An 18,412-nucleotide genomic window follows, 5' to 3' on the forward strand; every position below is an offset into this window, starting at 1 on the left:
TGGATACATGGTATCTTGGGGCCGGCCGTGACTCTAAGCCACGGTCAGCACCGATACCATTCTTCCCGGAAGTGCATGAGGAGCTCAGTCGGACATGGAACGCCCCCTTTTCGGCGCGTGCACGTCAGACTAGCTCGGTCGCCTTGACTTCCCTCGATGACGGGGCAGCTAAGGGCTATGTCGACATCCCTCAGGTGGAACGTGCAGTCGCGGTGCACCTGTGCCCGCAGACAGCTGCCACCTGGAGAGATCGACCAAGGCTCCCTTCCAAGGTTGTAAGTTTTCGGCATCGCTGGTGTCGAGGGCTTACAACGCGGCGGGTCAAGCTGCCTCGGCTCTTCACGCCATGGCCAGCCTGCAGGCAGGCCAAGGCGTTGAAGGGGTTGCACGAGGGAAAGTCCGACCCAGGGCTAATGCAGGAGCTCCGCACTGCCACTGACATCGCTCTTCGGGCGACGAAGGTGACGGCGCGAGCCCTGGGTCGTACGATGTCCACACTGGTGGTCCAGGAGGGACACCTTTGGCTGAACCTTGCGCAGATGCGGGACGCTGAGAAGGTTCGCTTTCTCAACGCTCCCATCGCGCAGGGTGGGCTGTTTGGTGATACGGTCGAGGACTTCTCTCAGTTCTCGACTGTAAAGAAGCAGACGGAGGCGATATCCTGCCCCGCCGCGACCCGGCCGCCTATCGTCCGTCGAGGTCCCGCTCGGCGTCTGCTTCCCAGCAGCCCCGCCCCTCTCCGACTCAGATTCCGGCTCCAGCGCCCCCTGCACAGGCAGCCTCCCGGAGAAGGATGTCGAAGAGGCGAGCACCATCCCGTCACCAACCTCCGCGGAAGCAGAAGTGTTCTGACGAGGTGAACCCAGGGAGATCGAGTTCACCGGGCCCGACCCAAGCAACTACATCGCTAGAGGGTCGGACTGGGACGGTGCCTGCCCCGTCCCAACAACACCAGCCGGGCCCCTTTCAAGGGCCTGGTGCCCACATTCTCACAGAAAGAGCTTTCTCTCTCCCTGGGTCTTTCTCACAGCCGCTCTCACCCTCCGCAGGACGGTGCTCGGCAACCCCGCGTTGTGTTCCGGCGAGACACACGGTTGGGTATACTCTCAGTGGCCACCAGCACCCTCAGTCAGACGGTGCGGTATGCCGCGATATCGCCCGACAGGCACCTCGGCAGAGCCGCTCTCCTCCCCGGGGTCCCCCCGCGTCGAGGGAGCCGTACTGCCAGCCATCGAACCACCCCCCACGGGGGCAATGAATCAGATCGAACCTCTGGTCCCCCTGTCTCGGTACCTGGGAGCCTGGTTGGCTCTTCCCAGACCAGCACGGTGGCTAGAGCGAACGATCCGTCTCGGCTATGCGATTCAGTTCGCCAAGCAAGTTTCGGGGCATCCTCTTCACCTCAGTGGGAGGGGTAGATGCTCCCGTGCTTCGGGCCGAGGTCGCTACCCTTCTGGCGAAGGGGGCGATCGAGCTCGTCCCTCTGGCCGAGATGTACTCCAGGTTTTACAGCCCGTATTTCATTGTCCCCAAGAAAAGTGGCGGGCTGCGCCCCATCTTGGACCTGCGTACCCTGAACAAGCACCTACACAAGCTGCCGTTCAGGATGCTGATGCAGAAGCGCATTCTGACGTCCGTCAGGCGTCAGGATTGGTTCATGGCGATCGACCTGAAGGACGCATACTTCCATGTGTCCATCCTCCCTCGTCACCGGCCGTTCCTACGTTTCGCTTTCAAAGGAACAGGCATATCAGTATCGCGTCCTCCCATTTGGTCTGTCCCTGTCTCCTCGAGTCTTTACGAAGGTCGTGGAGGCCGCCCTCACTCCCCTCAGGGAGCAGGGGGTGCGCATACTCAACTATCTCGACGACTGGCTCATCTTGGCGCACTCGCGAGATCTGTTGTGTACACACAGGGACCTGGTGCTCCGGCACCTATACCATTTGGGGTTACAGGTCAACCGTGAGAAGAGCAATCTCTCCCCTGTGCAGAGCATCCTCTTCCTCGGTATGGAACTCGACTCTGTCTCCATGACTGCACGTCTTTCTTCCGAGCGTGCCCAGTCAGTGCTGACCTGCCTGAGGAACTTCAGGCAGCAGCCAGTGGTCCCGCTGAAACTTTTTCAGAGGCTACTGGGACACATGGCGTCCTCGGCGGGATGGTCCCCCTCGAGTTGATGCATATGAGACCGCTACAGCACTGGCTACAGAGCAGAGTTCCTTGGAGTGCGTGGCACACCGGCAACAGGCGCGTCGCGATCACGCCCTTCTGCCGGCGCACCCTAACCCCATGGTCTTCAATGACCTTTTTGCGGACAGGGGTCCCTCTTGGGCAGGTTTCGAGGCGCATCGTGGTGACGACAGACGCCTCCCTGCAGGGTTGGGGTGCTGTGTGCAACGGGCACGCAGTGTCGGGTCTCTGGACGGGCCCCCGCCTGCGCTGGCATATCAATCGCCTAGAGTTGTTGGCGGTGCTGCTTGCACTGAGGAGGTTCCTTCCCCTCGTGCAGGACAAGCACGTGCTGGTCCGGTCGGACAGCACGACTGCCGTGGCATATATCAACCGACAGGGTGGTATTCGTTCACGGTAGCTATCGCAACTCGCCCGACGCCTCCTCCTGTGGAGCCAGCAGGTGACGAAGTCTCTATTAGCCACGCACATCCCGGGCGACCTGAACCAGACAGCCGATGCGCTCTCTCGTCAGTCGACGCCCCGCGGAGAGTGGCGGCTCCACCCCCGCGCAGTCCAGCTCATTTGGGTGCAGTTCGGGCAGGCACAGGTGGACCTGTTCGCCTCCCTGGACACCACCCATTGCCCGCTTTGGTACTCCCTGACCGAGGGCCCCCTCGGCACGGATGCCCTGGCGCACAGCTGGCCGCGGGACAAGCGGAAGTACGCCTCCCCCCCAGTGAGCCTCATTGCACACGTCTTGTGCAAAGTCAGGGAAGAGGAGCATCAAGTGCTACTAGTTGCGCCTTACTGGCCCAACCGGACTTGGTTCTCGGAGCTAATGCTCCTGACGACAACTCCCCCCTGGCCGATTCCCCTGACAAAGGACCTTCTTTCTCAGGGGAAGGGCACGTTGTGGCATCCGAGACCAGACCTCTGGAACCTCCATGTCTGGCTCCTGGACAGGACGAGGAGATCCTGAGTGGTCTACCCCCAGCAGTGGTGGAAACCATTACTCAGGCTAGGGCCCTGGCCAGAGCAATCTCTCCCCTTCCACGCTGAAGGTGTATGTAGCCGCTATTGCCGCTCATCACGGACCAGTTAGTGGGAAGTCTCTGGGACAGCACGACCTGGTCATTAGGTTCCTGAGGGGCGCGAGGAGGCTGAATTCAGCCCGTCCGCGCTCCGTTCCCTCTTGGGACCTCAATGTGGTCCTGGCGGGCCTCAAGAGGCCCCCCGTCGAGCCTCTCGGAGATGCCGCTCTTTCTCATCTCTCGATGAAGACGGCTCTCCTAGTGGCGCTCGCCAAGAGGGTTGGGGACCTACATGCATTTTTCGTGGCCACGGATTGCCTAGAGTTCGGGCCTGATCAATCTCACGTTATCCTGAGACCCCGGCCTGGCGACGTGCCCGAAGTTCCCACCACTCCCTCTCGGGACCAGGTGGTAAACCTGCAGGCGCTCCCCTCTGGGAAGGAAGACCCAACCCCTTCCGTGTTGTGTCCAGTGCGCGCGCTGCGCCTCTGATTGGACCGCACGCAGAGCTTCAGGAGCTCTGAGCAGCTTTTTAGTCTGTTTTGGGAGGTCAGCACAAGGGGAGGGCTGTCTCCAAACAGAGGTTGGCGCACTGGATCGTGGACGCCATCAATGGCTTACCGATCACAGGATCTCCCGTGCCCGCTTGCAGTGAGGGCACACTCCACCAGGGGTGTGGCCTCCTCGTGGGCACTGGCTCAGAGCGCCCCTCTGGCAGACGTATGTAGAGCTGCGGGTTGGGCTACGCCCAGCACCTTCGCGAGGTTCTACAGCCTCCGTGTGGAACCGGTATCAGCCAGAGTCTTACGAAGCACCGCCAGGTAAGTCCGGCAGCCGGTGGGCGTACGCCTGCGATAGCGCCCCTCCATAGGTGAGACGCGCCGCTATCTAGCCTCCCCTCTTCCCCCCACGTGGTGAAGAGTAGGCATTCCATCCATCACTAAGCACTCCTCGGCGGCGGGCCCGGCGGAGCGGCCCTGCCTCCCTTGGCCTGTTTCTGAGCTCTAGCAGTGACTCAAACAAGGCCTAGTGCTCCACACGTAGTAACCCCCCCACAGGGCGGTTCCGTCTGTTGTCTTCTCATGAATGGCTCTTAATCGATGGCCCATGACCTCTCCCAGGTGTACTTCACCTGTTCGCGACACCCTCTCGTGTCTGCATGTCTCCCACGTGCTCTCCCCTATCCGGTGAGACCGTGTGTGAATCTCCACTAAAGCTCCTCCCTGCGGTAGGAAGTGGTCTCTGTAGCGCGTTCCCTCAGGGGGGAATGACGCTTCCCAGTGGCCTTACGGTGCCGGGCGGCTTCTCGCTGTTAAGAGAACTAGGCCGCCGTCCGTGACGGCCGGTGGAAGGGGCTCCCATCTTTTTAGAAAGCTCTGGACTCCTTCCGTTCCGCTGGAAGGTTGCAATTCATGCTAAGCGCTCACGTCTGACACTCCCAGGCCAGTCAGCGTCGCTTCGCGAGGAATTGTGACGCGGCACAGCGCTGTGGCGTTTTCCGAGGAACCCCATTCTGTCGACACAACGTCGAGTGACCGACAGAAAGGGAACGTCTTGGTTACGTATGTAACCTCCGTTCCCTGATGGAGGGAACGAGACGTTGTGTCCTTCATGCCACAACACTGGCCGCCCGCTGCAGCAGTCGGGGCAAGATCCTCAGGCTCCTCAGCACAAAAGGTGAATGAATGCGGCACGCCGGCTCCCTTTTATACCCGGATATCCGGGGGCGGAGTCCGGCATGCAAATTTCATTCGCCAATTTTCATTTGCCTGTTCAAGTCAGTCAGAGAAGGTAGGTTCTCAAGTCAAACCCCATTCTGTCGACAGAACGTCTCGTTCCCTCCATCAGGGAACGGAGGTTACATACGTAACCGAGACGTTTAGTCTCTTCTAACTTGTAGATTATTAGGTTTCACATAAATAAGTTGAGTAACAGAATGATACAACAAGCTTTTACATTTTTTTATTGCTTACTTATTAGTCAGACAGAAAAGAATATTTTAGCAAACTATGGTGCTCGAATTTATCCCGTATGATGTCAGTATAATTTCTCCTATTCTGTCTGCTCTCTAACATGTAATCAATCTGGAATACTGTACATCTACAGTGTTACAAGTTGAGGCAAAGCTCTTTTCTCCACAGACAAAAACTCAATGCAGCTAACAGACCTCATCTGAACCTGCTTTCTAAATGTCAGCAGAAGACATTTAAACTCTATTATTTAGGCATTTTTGTACAAGACCTTCCAGTTTGGTTGAGGGCTTCGGGTTGTTTTTCGGTCTTGAGACATGTCAGTTTTCATCAGAGCAAATCTCATCTGATTTTAGGAGTTTTATGTCTTAAAGGAGTAGTTCACCTTCAAAATGAAAATTCTGTCATCATTTACTACTTGTATGACTTTCTTTCTTCCGCAGAACACGAAGAGGATATTTTAAAGAATTTTGTTAACAGCCCCCCATTCACCTACATTGGTAACAATAGAAGAGAGCGGGGGGGGGCTTCAAAATATCTTATTTTGTGTTCTGCAGAATAAAGAAAGTCATACAGGTTCGTAATGACAAGAGTAAATGATGACAGAATTTTCTTTTGAACTACTCCACTAAAGGATGTTTTTTTATTTGGCTGCCTTTTTTAATGGAAATGTCCTGTATATTCTGCAGTATAGAGGTACATAGTGATCTTATCCTGCACAACTTTCTCTAGTTTACTTTTTAATGAAGCAGGTTATTCTTTCTGACATGGTTCAAGATCAGAACTTTTGACATATTGGAAGAAAGCAGCAATCATTCATCCAATGAGAAGTCACTTTATGTGTCACTATTAGATGTTTCCTCTGTGATAGTTCCCGGTCGTCTTTGTCTGTGCTGTGGCATCTCTATCATTCTGATCGTCTGAATCACAGATTAATATTCCATTAGACTGTTGGAGAGCCTTTGAACTGCTCTAAAGATGTCATGGTCCTATCAGATGAAAGAATATTGTCTCATAAAGAGCCTTGTGTGATGGGGTAAAAAGATCCAGGGACCAGTAGCACAGCTGCCTGCCTTAGAGCCTGTCCTAAAATACCCAATTCTAATGAAATACTATTCGGAATTACAAGATATTGGTCCCAATCATACACATGGTGCGATGTCATTCATTTTCATTCAGACAAGCATCTAAGTTCCCTTGCGCCTTGCATCATTTAAATAGTGCCCATTATGTTCAGTAGATCATGTTTTGCCGATAAACATGACTTTATAACTTTTTGATGTGTTCTCTTATCCAGTGGTTTGGAGATCTGGTCACACCTGTTTGGTGGGAGGACGTTTGGCTAAAGGAGGGATTTGCTCATTTCTTTGAGTACATCGGGACAGATTTCCTTTTTCCCAAGTGGAACATGGTAAGTTTTCTCTACGTTGATAGTTATACACTATTGCTGAGACAGCTATAGAAAAACAACGGCCCCCTTCTCACCGTCATTGCGTGGTCTCGTATAGTTTTAGCCGTTAAATGCTAATATTACTGTTGGACGATTGTTATGTATTTAAAACAAGAGATCTGGATGTGATGTTGGACGTTAAGTCTCGCTTTCTCTCCTTTGTCATGCTTTGTGTGGGTTGAGCTGTGAAATGAGGCGATTTCTTTCATTGGATTCTTCTTTTGTCAGCCGAGAATCAAAATGGAAGCTTGAACTGCCTCTTTTGTTTCAAGTTTTTCTAGAACAAACCATTTCAATATTTTTTTGTTGTGAACACCACTTTCTTTAAATGTTGACTTTAAAGAAATCATATCTATTATTTGGGAGCTCTGTTGTTGCCTATTTGACATGCATACAGGAGACATGATGCATAATGAAGCAGTACAGACAGTAGGTAGTCAAACAGAATGCTCTCTACCGCCACGTTGAGTGCCACCGTTGGGGAAGGGCACCAGTTAAAAACATTAACATGTGAAACTAGTTCGCGAAATTTCCACTGGGAGGCGCAAAGGGAGAGTTTGCACCTTCAGTACTTAACCATATGTACTGTGAAACAGTGAAATTCAATGTGATAAATAAATTATTACATGATAGGAGGCAACACATTGAAGATTTAAACAAGAGTTATTCACGTTTCTAATATAGCAACAGCTAATATAGGCGGAAAATTGAGCCGTATGCTGGACATAATCTTTAAAACAAACGTGTTATGATCACAGAGGATTAAATTTAAAAAAAAAATCTTCTGCCAGTCTAATGTGACTGTATATGCCTGATAGTTATAAAAACACACTATTATAATAAAACATTTCTGTCCTTATACGAGCAAACTGTTGAACCGCTCCATAACCACAGTTTAATACGTCCCTATTCGCGGGGAAGCTTTTATAATAAATTATGTATCTTTATTTAAGGATGATCTCATTTACACCACAGCCCAAACGCAATAAAGTTAAATATTTTCATCAGCACATAGCAATGTTAAATTAAAGCTGCAAGCAGCATTTAGCGGGCTCGAGCACTTTTAAGGCATCTAAAGCAGCTTTGCCTTCATCAAGTAGGCCGAGGACTCTCATCCTAAAACACCCAAGTGGACGATACTCCCAACGCCTGAAAAATTATAGATACGGTCAGCAACGGTTCATAGACACTACGCATGATTACACACATATGCACATATAGTACACTTGAGGGGAATCATTTTTTCAGGTTCATTTGGTCACATCCATTTAAGAAATGATCCCGTCTAAATGCATTGAGTTGCTGCCATGTGACTGCTGAGTAGCTATTTTGGTTTACATGCAATTAAACTGGTGTACATAATAAAGGTGCGTGTTGTGTTTAGCAAAACAGCATCTTACAACCAGCCAGACATATTCTATATTTATAGATGTGTAAATATGAAGCAACGTTTAATTTTCAATGCATTATATGTCTAACACCTTGTTCCTATGAGACAGGAAACGTATCCCTTGTCCGATCACCATCATATTTAACATGTTTGTTTAGTGTAATAAGATGTATGATTGTACTTAATGGCAAGACAATTGGATTATTTGTTAAGGAGTAGCGAGCTTTCAGGTACACCGTTCACTTGAATATAATAAAGGACCCTGTAATGGACACGCAAATGAAAAAGTTGAACATATTTTTGATAGTTATTGATCTAGAGAGTCCAGAGAATTGTACTGTGGTGGAAATTTTGAAATTGCTTGAAAAACCTAGGACAAGTTCGCAAAAGCAGGTTCTTAACATCATCACAGATAACTCACAAACTGTTTGATCAACATCAATGGTTCAAGAGCCAAATTTGTTTGGAATTATGAGAGCTTTCATATGATATCGATAGTTTGTGTAAATGTCAAATGTCACGTGATACACAATTGTTAAGGCAACAAAAGATGTGTCAATTTTGCCATTTTTACTGTTATAGCGCCACCTAGTGTCCAAACGCAGCGGTATTTTGTAAGTCATCTCGGAGTGATGGTCTACACATTTGTTCCAAGCCCCATGATGATATCTCTAATAGTGCTCGAGAAGACCTCGGGCCTCAACAGTTTTTTCACCATGACATTCTTGAGCAATCTCTGGCAGTGGTCGTTTAAGGGAAGGTAGAGTGTCCATAATATTACGTAGGGCTAGAAATCTGCATGCCCAACGTGTGTCGCTTAAACGTTGCAGCTCTCTTTTTTTGCCATACATTTCTCTTTGGGGAGGCAGCCATTTTGGGTGCACATATGAGGCAGAGGTAAAGATAAAAAAACTCCTCTGTTTCTGAGACACTTTTGACTACATCAACTAACACCAAGTTGAGACAATGTGCACTACAATGAATTTAGAAGGCAAATTTAGCCTGTTCTTTGATCCTTGCCTGAACCCCTGAATGCTTACCTGCTTGTTACAAGACACACAATTTCAGTCAGTAAGAGATTTTATTATATCATTCATACGGGGAGAAGAAAGATAACATTTTATTTCATGAGCAGTCTTGATTGAAAATCATTTAACCACACATGCCTTTTTAAAAAGCCATTTATATTAAGGAAAACAATATTTTGTTTCAAAAACCTCTTAATGATAAAACAACTTTACGGATCAACTTAGATGCAGATGTGTTTGATCTTTAAAGTTCACCCAAAAACGAACCCTGGAACTGAATTAACACCCTCAGAGTGTTCCAAACCTGTAAACATTTCTTTGTTTTGTTGAACACAAATATTATGGGGGTTGAGATCTGTTTGGTTACTGACATTCTTCCAAATATCTTGCTCTGTGTTCAGCAGAAAGTCGCCATATCTGGACATTTTTGTAATGGCTCTATCCGATTATGGCCCGAAGCGAAGATGTTTTGAAATGGAAATCTGATTTTTGTTATTATGACTAATGGTGTTATTCATTAGGAATCGTCCTGATTTGTACTTGTTGTAGCAAGTTATCCCATAGCAAATAGTTTACATTTAAACTGTCACTGTGAAGTTGTTTAGTCACAGAGATGAATTATGAAGATTATGAAGATGTTCTGAATATGAACCTGCAGTGTAATGCATTCATTTATAATTCATATGTTTAATATTTCATTCTCACTTACAGTAACTGGCAGACTGACACTTTTAAAACCATATGACTGACGAAGCACATTTTGCAGTATTGTGTGTGAGTTTGTGAAAGTTTGAAAGGTCATACAGGGTTTTACATGTTTCACAAATACTATAATCTGGTACCATGGTATTCAGATTTGTACTACTTTTATTTCTAATTGCCTCTTTCCGGTAAAGCTATAATGCTATTTTTCTAATCATTTTATTTATGGTCTTAATCCGTAATGAGACGGCTTTGTAAAAAATCCAAATAAAACTCTTTCTTTTCTCTCATCCACAGGAGAACCAGAGATTTCTGACTGACGTTCTACATGAGGTGATGTTATTGGACGGTTTGGCTAGTTCTCATCCAATCTCTCAAGAAGTGTTTGAAGCCACCGACATCGACAGAGTCTTCGACTGGATTGCATACAAGAAGGCGAGGGCATTTTTCTTAGATCTATTTATGAGAATTGGATGCTTTGAGATTTGTTGAAATCATAAAACCAGACCGATCTCCTTTGAAACCCTTTTTCATAGAAACTTTCTGGTAGGCCTGCTGTTAATAAATAACTTAATTTCATGTCAGTTGAACAATATTTTCTTAAATGCAAATTGTGGATATAAATGACAATCTTTTATTGAATATGTGCATGTTTGCAGGGCGCGGCACTGATCCGTATGCTGGCTAATGTCATGGGACAGCAGGTTTTTCAGAGAGGACTCAATGTAAGTCAATATTTGCTCTCTCTGTGGTATTTTAATTATTTTTATGGCAGTTGTTATTATTATATAAGTCCGTTTACGGGAGTCGCGCCACTCGGCGGCCATGTTTGCAACACATCTGGGTAGTTATTTACATCATAGCAAATCCACAGTCCTATCTACTTGAATGGGGTAGACCAGATATTTCTATGAATTAAAACCGCATATTTCCGATCAATAATTAATCATGACATGAACTGTTTTATAACTTTGTTTTTCTAAACTTAAATTGCCCTAAAAATCACCTTTTTCGATGTCGCCTCATCTACTGCGCCTGCACACATGATGGCAAGCGCCTCACGAGAGCTCCTCCCCAGAGAATCGTCAATCTGTACTTTTTATTGGCTCGTTTTACTGGAAGGCGGGTCTTCCTTCTCTAGAGCGGCCATATTTATTTCATTCATTGTAACGGCAGTGGTGCATCTCGCTGAATTAATATCGTTATGGTCACATGGACACACAATCCCGACTGTGGACACTTTCCTGGATAGCAAGACGTGGACAGCATGGGTTGTCCATTCTAGAGAGAGAACTTGAGGTAAAGTTATTTTATGTTTAGTCATGAGAAAATGTTACCGATAGCTCGCCTCCACAATTACAAAAGACTGTTTAAAAACCATCTATATAAACATAACATGTTTGAATGTTGTGTACGGAAGAGCTTCGCACTTCTGTGCTGTGCTTCTATTGGTCAACGTCACTACAGCGTCACAGCTGTCGTGAGCGACCAGGGAAAAACTTAAACATGCTAGTCTTTCTGTCGTGATGTCGTGCGACCTTGCGGGAGCAGTTTTGGTTGTATATGAGACGACAAGATTGAATCTTGCGTCTCGACGCCCCATGTCGTTTACGAATATAAACCTTAACCTAAACATTGGTATCCTACTGTATGTGAATTTTCTGCGTATGTTTTTCTAGTAATGTCATGGCTCATTTTACTGTGACATTCCTTAAATTACGCAGTCCTTAGAGGGTACTCTAAAGCCTTTGAAAGTCCATATGTATTTAGTATTTTCCATATATATTTCTGCCAGAGGTACACCAATCTTCTTTCATCTACTGTTGGTTTTTCTCTCTTCAGGTTCACTTCTTTCTGTCTCTCTCTCTTGTTCTCTGGGTTTCTTCTCTCCTCATCCGTGTTGCTGCATAATTACAACTATCAGACAGACAGCTCTCTGTTCAGAATGCTTAACCAGCAGTCACTCTGTAGTCGACACCCAGACTACCATTAACCATCTCTCTCTCTTTCTCCTCTCTCTCTCCTCTCTCCTCTCTCTCTCCTCTCTCTCTCTCTCTCTCTCTCTCTTCTCTCTGTGTGAGTTTGAGGGCATCGGTCAGGGCATTTATTGGCAAATGCCGGATGGGCTTGTGAAGACAGACATATGGAAGCTTTTTATTACGAAATAGTGGGAGTCATACATGAGCTCTGATTGGGTCAAGCTCATATGAGCTCAAGAGAACCTGAAGTGATAAAACAGTTTTTTTGGTCTCGGTTCATTGCGTCTACACCCACTTTCAGATCTATCATGAAATGAGAGCAAAGTAAGTATTCATTTTGGCTGGATATACTGTATGACATTTCTGACTTATGAATTGCTCTGACAGCCGTGAAATATAAGAGGTGTGGACCTGTAATTTCTTATGAACACATAATCGTATACCCCTTCATTCAATTTCCCAACACAATGAAAGACAGGAAGAGTGTGTGTGAGATCTATTTCTTCCATATTATTATTCTTATTTTCACGTCTATTTCCTCTTTCTTGTGGAAAGTCTGTCTCTTATAGATGGGGAGAATAGATCAACACCACACCACACCAAACAATCAACTTGAATGGAAATTATTGAATGGAAATGACTTTCGTGTGCTGGTAAATTGTCTACATATTTCTCTTTGGATTACATTTGAGGGAACCCATTTAAGAAGAAAAAATAAAGAGTTATTTATGATCTGCTGTGGCCGTTGTGATGAAGATTTGTCCAGAAATGTCGTTTTAGCTCCATTGCACTTGCATATTGAAATGATCAATCTTTTGGAGTACTTTTGTAGTACAATATGGATGTCTTGCATTAGCTCAGCAACACATGCTTATGCTGACCTCTGAAAAAAAAACAGCTGTGACTGTCAGAAAATGCTAGTCAAAGTGCATTATTAACAGACATTATTTTTATACGATTTAATTAAATACTAAGTTTAGTATAACACATTCTGTAATAATAGAAACATAACAAAAATTATTAAAATTTGATTTGATTCTTTTAATGCCAAAAATCATTAGGAAAGCAAAGACCTTTCCCTGAAGATATTTTGTACATTTTCTATCGTAAATATATTAAAACCTTATTTTTGTGAGTACTGTAATATGCTATGCTAAGGACTTCATTTGGACAACGTTTGAGGCAATTTTCCTCAATATTTAGATTTTTTGCACCCTCAGGTTCCAGATTTTCAAATAGTTGTATCTCTGCCAAATATCATCATATCTTAACAAACCATTCATCAATGAAAAGCTTATTTTTTCAGCTTTCAGATTGTGTATACATCTACATTCTTTAAAATTGTCCCTTAAACTGGTTTTGTTGTCCAGTGTTACAGATTTTATTAATCTCACTTTTTGCAAGTATATGGTTTATTAAAGTCTGTGGAAGAATGTTTATTAAAGGAATTGTTCACTTTCAACATACATTTTCATTATAATTTATATAATGTTGTCATTCAAGAACTTAATGTATTTTTTCTTTAGTCGAAAAGAAATGAAAGTTTTTGATGAAAACATTCCAGGATTATTCACCATATAGTGGACTTCAATGGACTCCAAATAGTTGAAGGTCAAAATTACAGTTTCAGTGCAGCTTCAAAGGGCTTTTAACAATACCAGACGATGAATAAGGGTCTTATCTAGCTTATCTTTGCAGCTTTTCATTCACATGGGAGACGTCCAACTGGTTGTAGCAGGAACGTTTTCTGGGATTAAATGGGGAGCCAAGTAGCCGAGCGGAGCACCGGAAATCGACACAACTAGGTGCTAGGATCCTAAGTGCAAGAAACCGAGTGCTTCCAGGTGTAATTGCCGCTTTCCCCTTATTATATTGTAGATAATTGTACTGTACCTCCAAGTTGTATTGTATTTTGTTTGTTTCGTTGTTTTCTTTTCTGTGGTTTATTATGAATGGTTCGGCAAATGGTATCGTAACATTGTGCTCAATTACCCATAGCTTACGTTTAGCATAGAGTTGGAGTGGTTCCACATGTATTCAGTTTGAGCTTGCTGTGTCGAGGGTTGTTATATTGGGAATGCTGTGTTAATTGAGATTGCGGTATTTGATACACTGTGATTGTGAGGTGTTGCTATTGGCCATGAGTGTGCCTATGTCCAGTATTGCAGTATTGCTTGGAAAAGGTCACGCTTGACGTAGGCAGTACTGAGTCAGTGTTTACAAGTTGAACGTGCAAATACTAAGTCAAACGCCATTTACAAAAAGGGAATCAAAAGGTAAAACAACGATTTCGGCGGTTTTTAACTTAAGATGAGATGGATTTTTTCAACCGTGACCTTTTCAACGTAATTACCTATTACGTGAAGTCGTGAGTGCGCTTTTCAAAACAGAGCAAGTCGAGCATTTGTGTTTATAAAGCATATACATTTGTATTTTTTTAGAAAATGACAGATCATTTCGGTAGATAGGACACTTTTTCATTGTCTGGTATCGTTTAAAGCCCTTTGAAGCTGCACTGAAACTGTAATTTTGGCCTTCAACCGTTTGGAGTCCATTGAAGACCACTATATGAAGAGTAATCCTGGCATGTTTTCATCAAAAATCCTGAAAATGAATGTTGAAAGTGAACAATTCTTTTAAATATGTATGACATTGTGGTGATTTGTCAAGTTATAAACTCGTGATATCTACTTCCCTTCCAATTAATGTCTATTATTACTTCCGCTCTGGTGCCTCTGACAGTATGTTCAGATTACCATGTTGTCTTTAGGAAAAGGATTGATTTGTTTTCACTCTGGCAGTGAGCAGAACACATCAGTGTCAAAATAATGACAACACACTTTGACAGCCCAATCATAGGCCAGATTGAACCACATGGTCACTTGGCATTCAGACTATAGCTGCACTGATGATGTAAATATGCTTCTGTTCCAAACATAATCCTCAGACTCTCTGAATGCTCAGCAGAGTGTGGAGTGAACTTCAGCCTCCTGCTTTCAGTCTCTAAATGGTGTAGTTGTTAGAATCAGTAATTGTGCAGGATCAGTGGTCTGTATTGTATTTGTTCAACAGGGTCTCTTGACTCCAGCAACAGAGCGGATTACAGTTGAGGGGTCTATCTCTCGCAGTGAGTCACTCTGGAGTTATCGAGGAATCTCATACTGCAGACGTTGCCACCAAATATTTTTGTCAGATGAATGATAAATGTGCACTCCAGGATCAGACTCTTTCTTCATGTCGGTCACCACCTACATCATTGATACTTTAGGGAAGATCTCACTGATTTCTCATGTATTTCCATTTAGTAAGAATGCATGAAATATGATGCAACAGCTTCATTATGCCCTGCTTTTGCTGGAAAGTCAGTAATTCCAGATATTCCCATTTTTAATTGAATTCAAAACCTGAATTAAATGGGTACATTTGTCTGTGTCTGTTTGCAGGATTACTTGCTGACGCACATGTACAGAAATGCAGCAAGAGATGACTTGTGGAACAAATTCTCAGAGGTAAGATTTGACACATTCCGATCTTGTTGATGTTAAATTATTCTTGTTAAATTCAGCCAGTATATCTCCTACAGGCAGATTCATCCACTGCATACAGAATAAGTCAGAGGTCATTATAAAACAGCTCATAGACACCGTGAACTCATGCTGATCGACAACGCCTACTCGCATCAACATGGAAAGTGTTTTTCTTTTTTGTCGAAACCAAGTGGAAGTAGTTTAATTTATAAGATGGGTTATTTACCTTAGCACTTAACATGTAGCACTTGATACTGATGTGTATTCAGTACGTAGATACTTCAAATACAAAATGGCTTCTGTCTGATTCTGGCTATTTTATTTACAATTATTGTCCGTATTATTTTTTTAATACATTTTGCATGACCGTCCCATAAAGCAGTGGTTTGCCACGGGACCCACGTTTTCTAATGGTCATCAAGATGCGACCCACTATATAGGATATATGATGTCATGCGTAGTTTGTTTAAAGAAACGAGTGACTAATACTACAATAGTTATAAAATGTTTTGTCTAATATGACTAATACATTACATTTACATTTAGTCATTTAGCAGACTCTTTTATCCAAAGCAACTTACAGAGAGTTCAGGGAGCACTGAGCGATATTTCATACAGGGGCAATAATACGAAAGGTGCTTATTCCAAATTACTTGTTTCAACAAAATCCAGAACAAAACCTGTTTAGAGAAAGAGAGAGGGTTATTTTTTTCTAATTTGTCAAGTATTTAAAGAAGAGATGGGTTTTAAGTAGTTTTACTGATAAATGAACAGCCTGTAAGTTAATGTTAAGGCGGTAACGCTTTACAATAAGGTGCTATTAGTTAACATTAGTAAATCCATTAGTGAACATTAGCTACCAATGAACAATTGAGTTTACTTATCCTTATTAATGTAAGTTCATGTCAATACAGTTATTCATGTTAGTTCATGGTGCATCAATGTTAACAGTGACAACCTCTGTTTTTAATAATTTATTAGTAAATGCTGAAATGAACATTATTAATTTGTTATTTATTAATTAAGTTTTGTTCATTGTTAGTTCATGTTAGCTAATGCATTAACTAATTGTTAACAAATAGCACCTTATTGTAGCAGTCCCAAACTAGTTTTTTAATAAAATAGTTGGTTCGAGCCATATAAACATGATGTGTTTGATATATGATATAAACATGGAAGCAAAAGATACCATGGTTAATACACAATACGAACACGAACTGTTGATGAAAGATGAATATAAATATCATACCTTTATGTAAATCCTTCCCAGCTGACACACAACGTACCAGTTATGGGATTTGTATGTACTTTACTTTTATTTCTCACGTTGCATGCCATGCTCTTGATTTCTTTTGCGTTTCAGTGAAGACAGTGCGCGCCACCATCTAAGTAACTAAGTTTTGAAAAGTGGTGGGGACAGAGAGGACAAAAACAATACTTTAATCAATTGTTTCTGTAATAACTCATTGGGAATATTTATCATATATAGTGGGTGGACCGTCCATTGGCTACTCCGTTTTTCGACTCCAGCTCTCACAGAATGTGGTTCCCAAACTATCATCTGGGGAATTCATTAGGCTGTTGCGCTGCATTACATTTTTTAAACAGTTTAATACCATGACTACAAATGTCACATGTTCATTGGTTTACGCGTTTTTGTGCTTGGATACTGGATGCACGATCGCAGATGATGCACGCATTTCATACTGGAAGACAGAGTCGCAGAATTTCTCTATTTCTCCCTAAAAGGGGTGGGGACATGTCCCACCTGTCCCATCCGCAAATTACGCCTATGGCCTCCACATTTGTATGAGTATAGCACTTGGTAACGTCTGACAGGACAGGATAGTTTGTTTTTCTGAGTTGAAATACTTTTTATTTACTTAAGAAAATAACGCTAGAATAATGACACTACCAACATCTCACCTAAATGCAGGTATTGAATTTGAAAAACGAGCGCTCACTCAGGTATCTGCCAACAGCTTTCATGCATTTGATCAGGTTGATGACAGAGCACTTTGTTTCTGTCTCACACCAGCTGGAACTGTGTTGAAAATATATCCTTGATACCATAAAATGCTCTTTAGTTAGGCAGTTTTATTTTAGCTTCCAGTGAAGAAATCAGACTTAGAAATAAAATTCTTTGAATATGTTTGTTATTGATTTGCTGGTGTTTGATGTTTTGTGCCACAGGCCATGCAGAGGCAGGGGAAGGTCATCAACATCACAGAGGTCATGGACCGTTGGACCCTTCAGACGGGTTACCCTGTCGTCACCATCAGCAAGAATGACAGTCTTGTCAACACTGTCACCATCTCCCAGGAGCACTTTGTGTATGACACAGATGCCAAGATCAGAGATCCTGAGCTGTTCAACAAAAGGTGTGAGCCTGGCTCCCTGTTTTTAAGCAGCTAGATCTTCACATTGACTGATATCGTGTTCAATATGAAACATAACAGTTAACTTCTGTCTCTACGCGTCTTCTCTGTGGTGCAATTGTTTCGGAAAGACAAAGCCACCTTCATCTTGAACCTCTCCTCCTACTCAAGTGTGTTTTCTGAGAGCTGTGGTCTTCTGCAGAGGTGTTTTACGCAAAGCTGTGCGAAGGAACAATAGCAAAGCTGTGATTCAAGGAGTCGTTTCTTTCTTGTTTCATCCCTCAGGCGGGATTTTTATCTTAGAACCAGACAATGTGGTAGAATGCAGGGGGATTTGGCATGATTGGAAATGTTAATGTAAAGGTCCAGGGTGTGACGAGACACTTATCCCACGAGACGAGATTTTTTTGACGTTTTATCATAACAGGCTTAGCTTTTAGTAAAGAACTGTGGTTGATTTCTCTATATGCTTTGCATAGTGGTGGCGATTGTATTCATATCACAATATCAATCCTCCTTCCTCCACTGACTGAACCCTCATAGCCTTCAGAGAAACAGTAAAAACTACATAAACACAATGTTTTATGCTTAAATTGCACATATGTAAGAGACAGATGATCCGTTTTTGTAGAGATTTGCCTGTGAATGTATTCAAAATAACATAATGTGAACTTGCAATGGCTATACTAGTGGTACAGTGTGCACGCTGCGTGCTCCTAAAGTGTTGCTGGCAGCTCAAACCGACGTAAACACTAGTGCACGAGGTGCTGCGGAAGCGAGATGTT

At 43.9% G+C, this 18,412-nt stretch overlaps 1 protein-coding gene across 1 annotated transcript in view; it reads left to right on the forward strand.

The window, feature by feature from the left end:
* The window catches only part of LOC306893439 (thyrotropin-releasing hormone-degrading ectoenzyme-like), a gene marked incomplete at its 5' end in the record, with an annotated part of 79,490 nt that overhangs the window by 41,101 nt on the left and 19,977 nt on the right, over window positions 1-18,412 (forward strand). The window contains 5 exons of the mRNA XM_079455240.1: window positions 6,471-6,584; window positions 10,041-10,178; window positions 10,403-10,468; window positions 15,166-15,231; window positions 17,443-17,630. Of these exons, the coding sequence (XP_079311366.1) occupies window positions 6,471-6,584; window positions 10,041-10,178; window positions 10,403-10,468; window positions 15,166-15,231; window positions 17,443-17,630 (572 nt within the window). The remainder of the gene's footprint in view (window positions 1-6,470; window positions 6,585-10,040; window positions 10,179-10,402; window positions 10,469-15,165; window positions 15,232-17,442; window positions 17,631-18,412) is intronic.

Source organism: Barbatula barbatula (assembly GCF_947034865.1).
Source record: "Barbatula barbatula genome assembly, chromosome: 4".
NCBI lineage: Eukaryota > Metazoa > Chordata > Actinopteri > Cypriniformes > Nemacheilidae > Barbatula > Barbatula barbatula.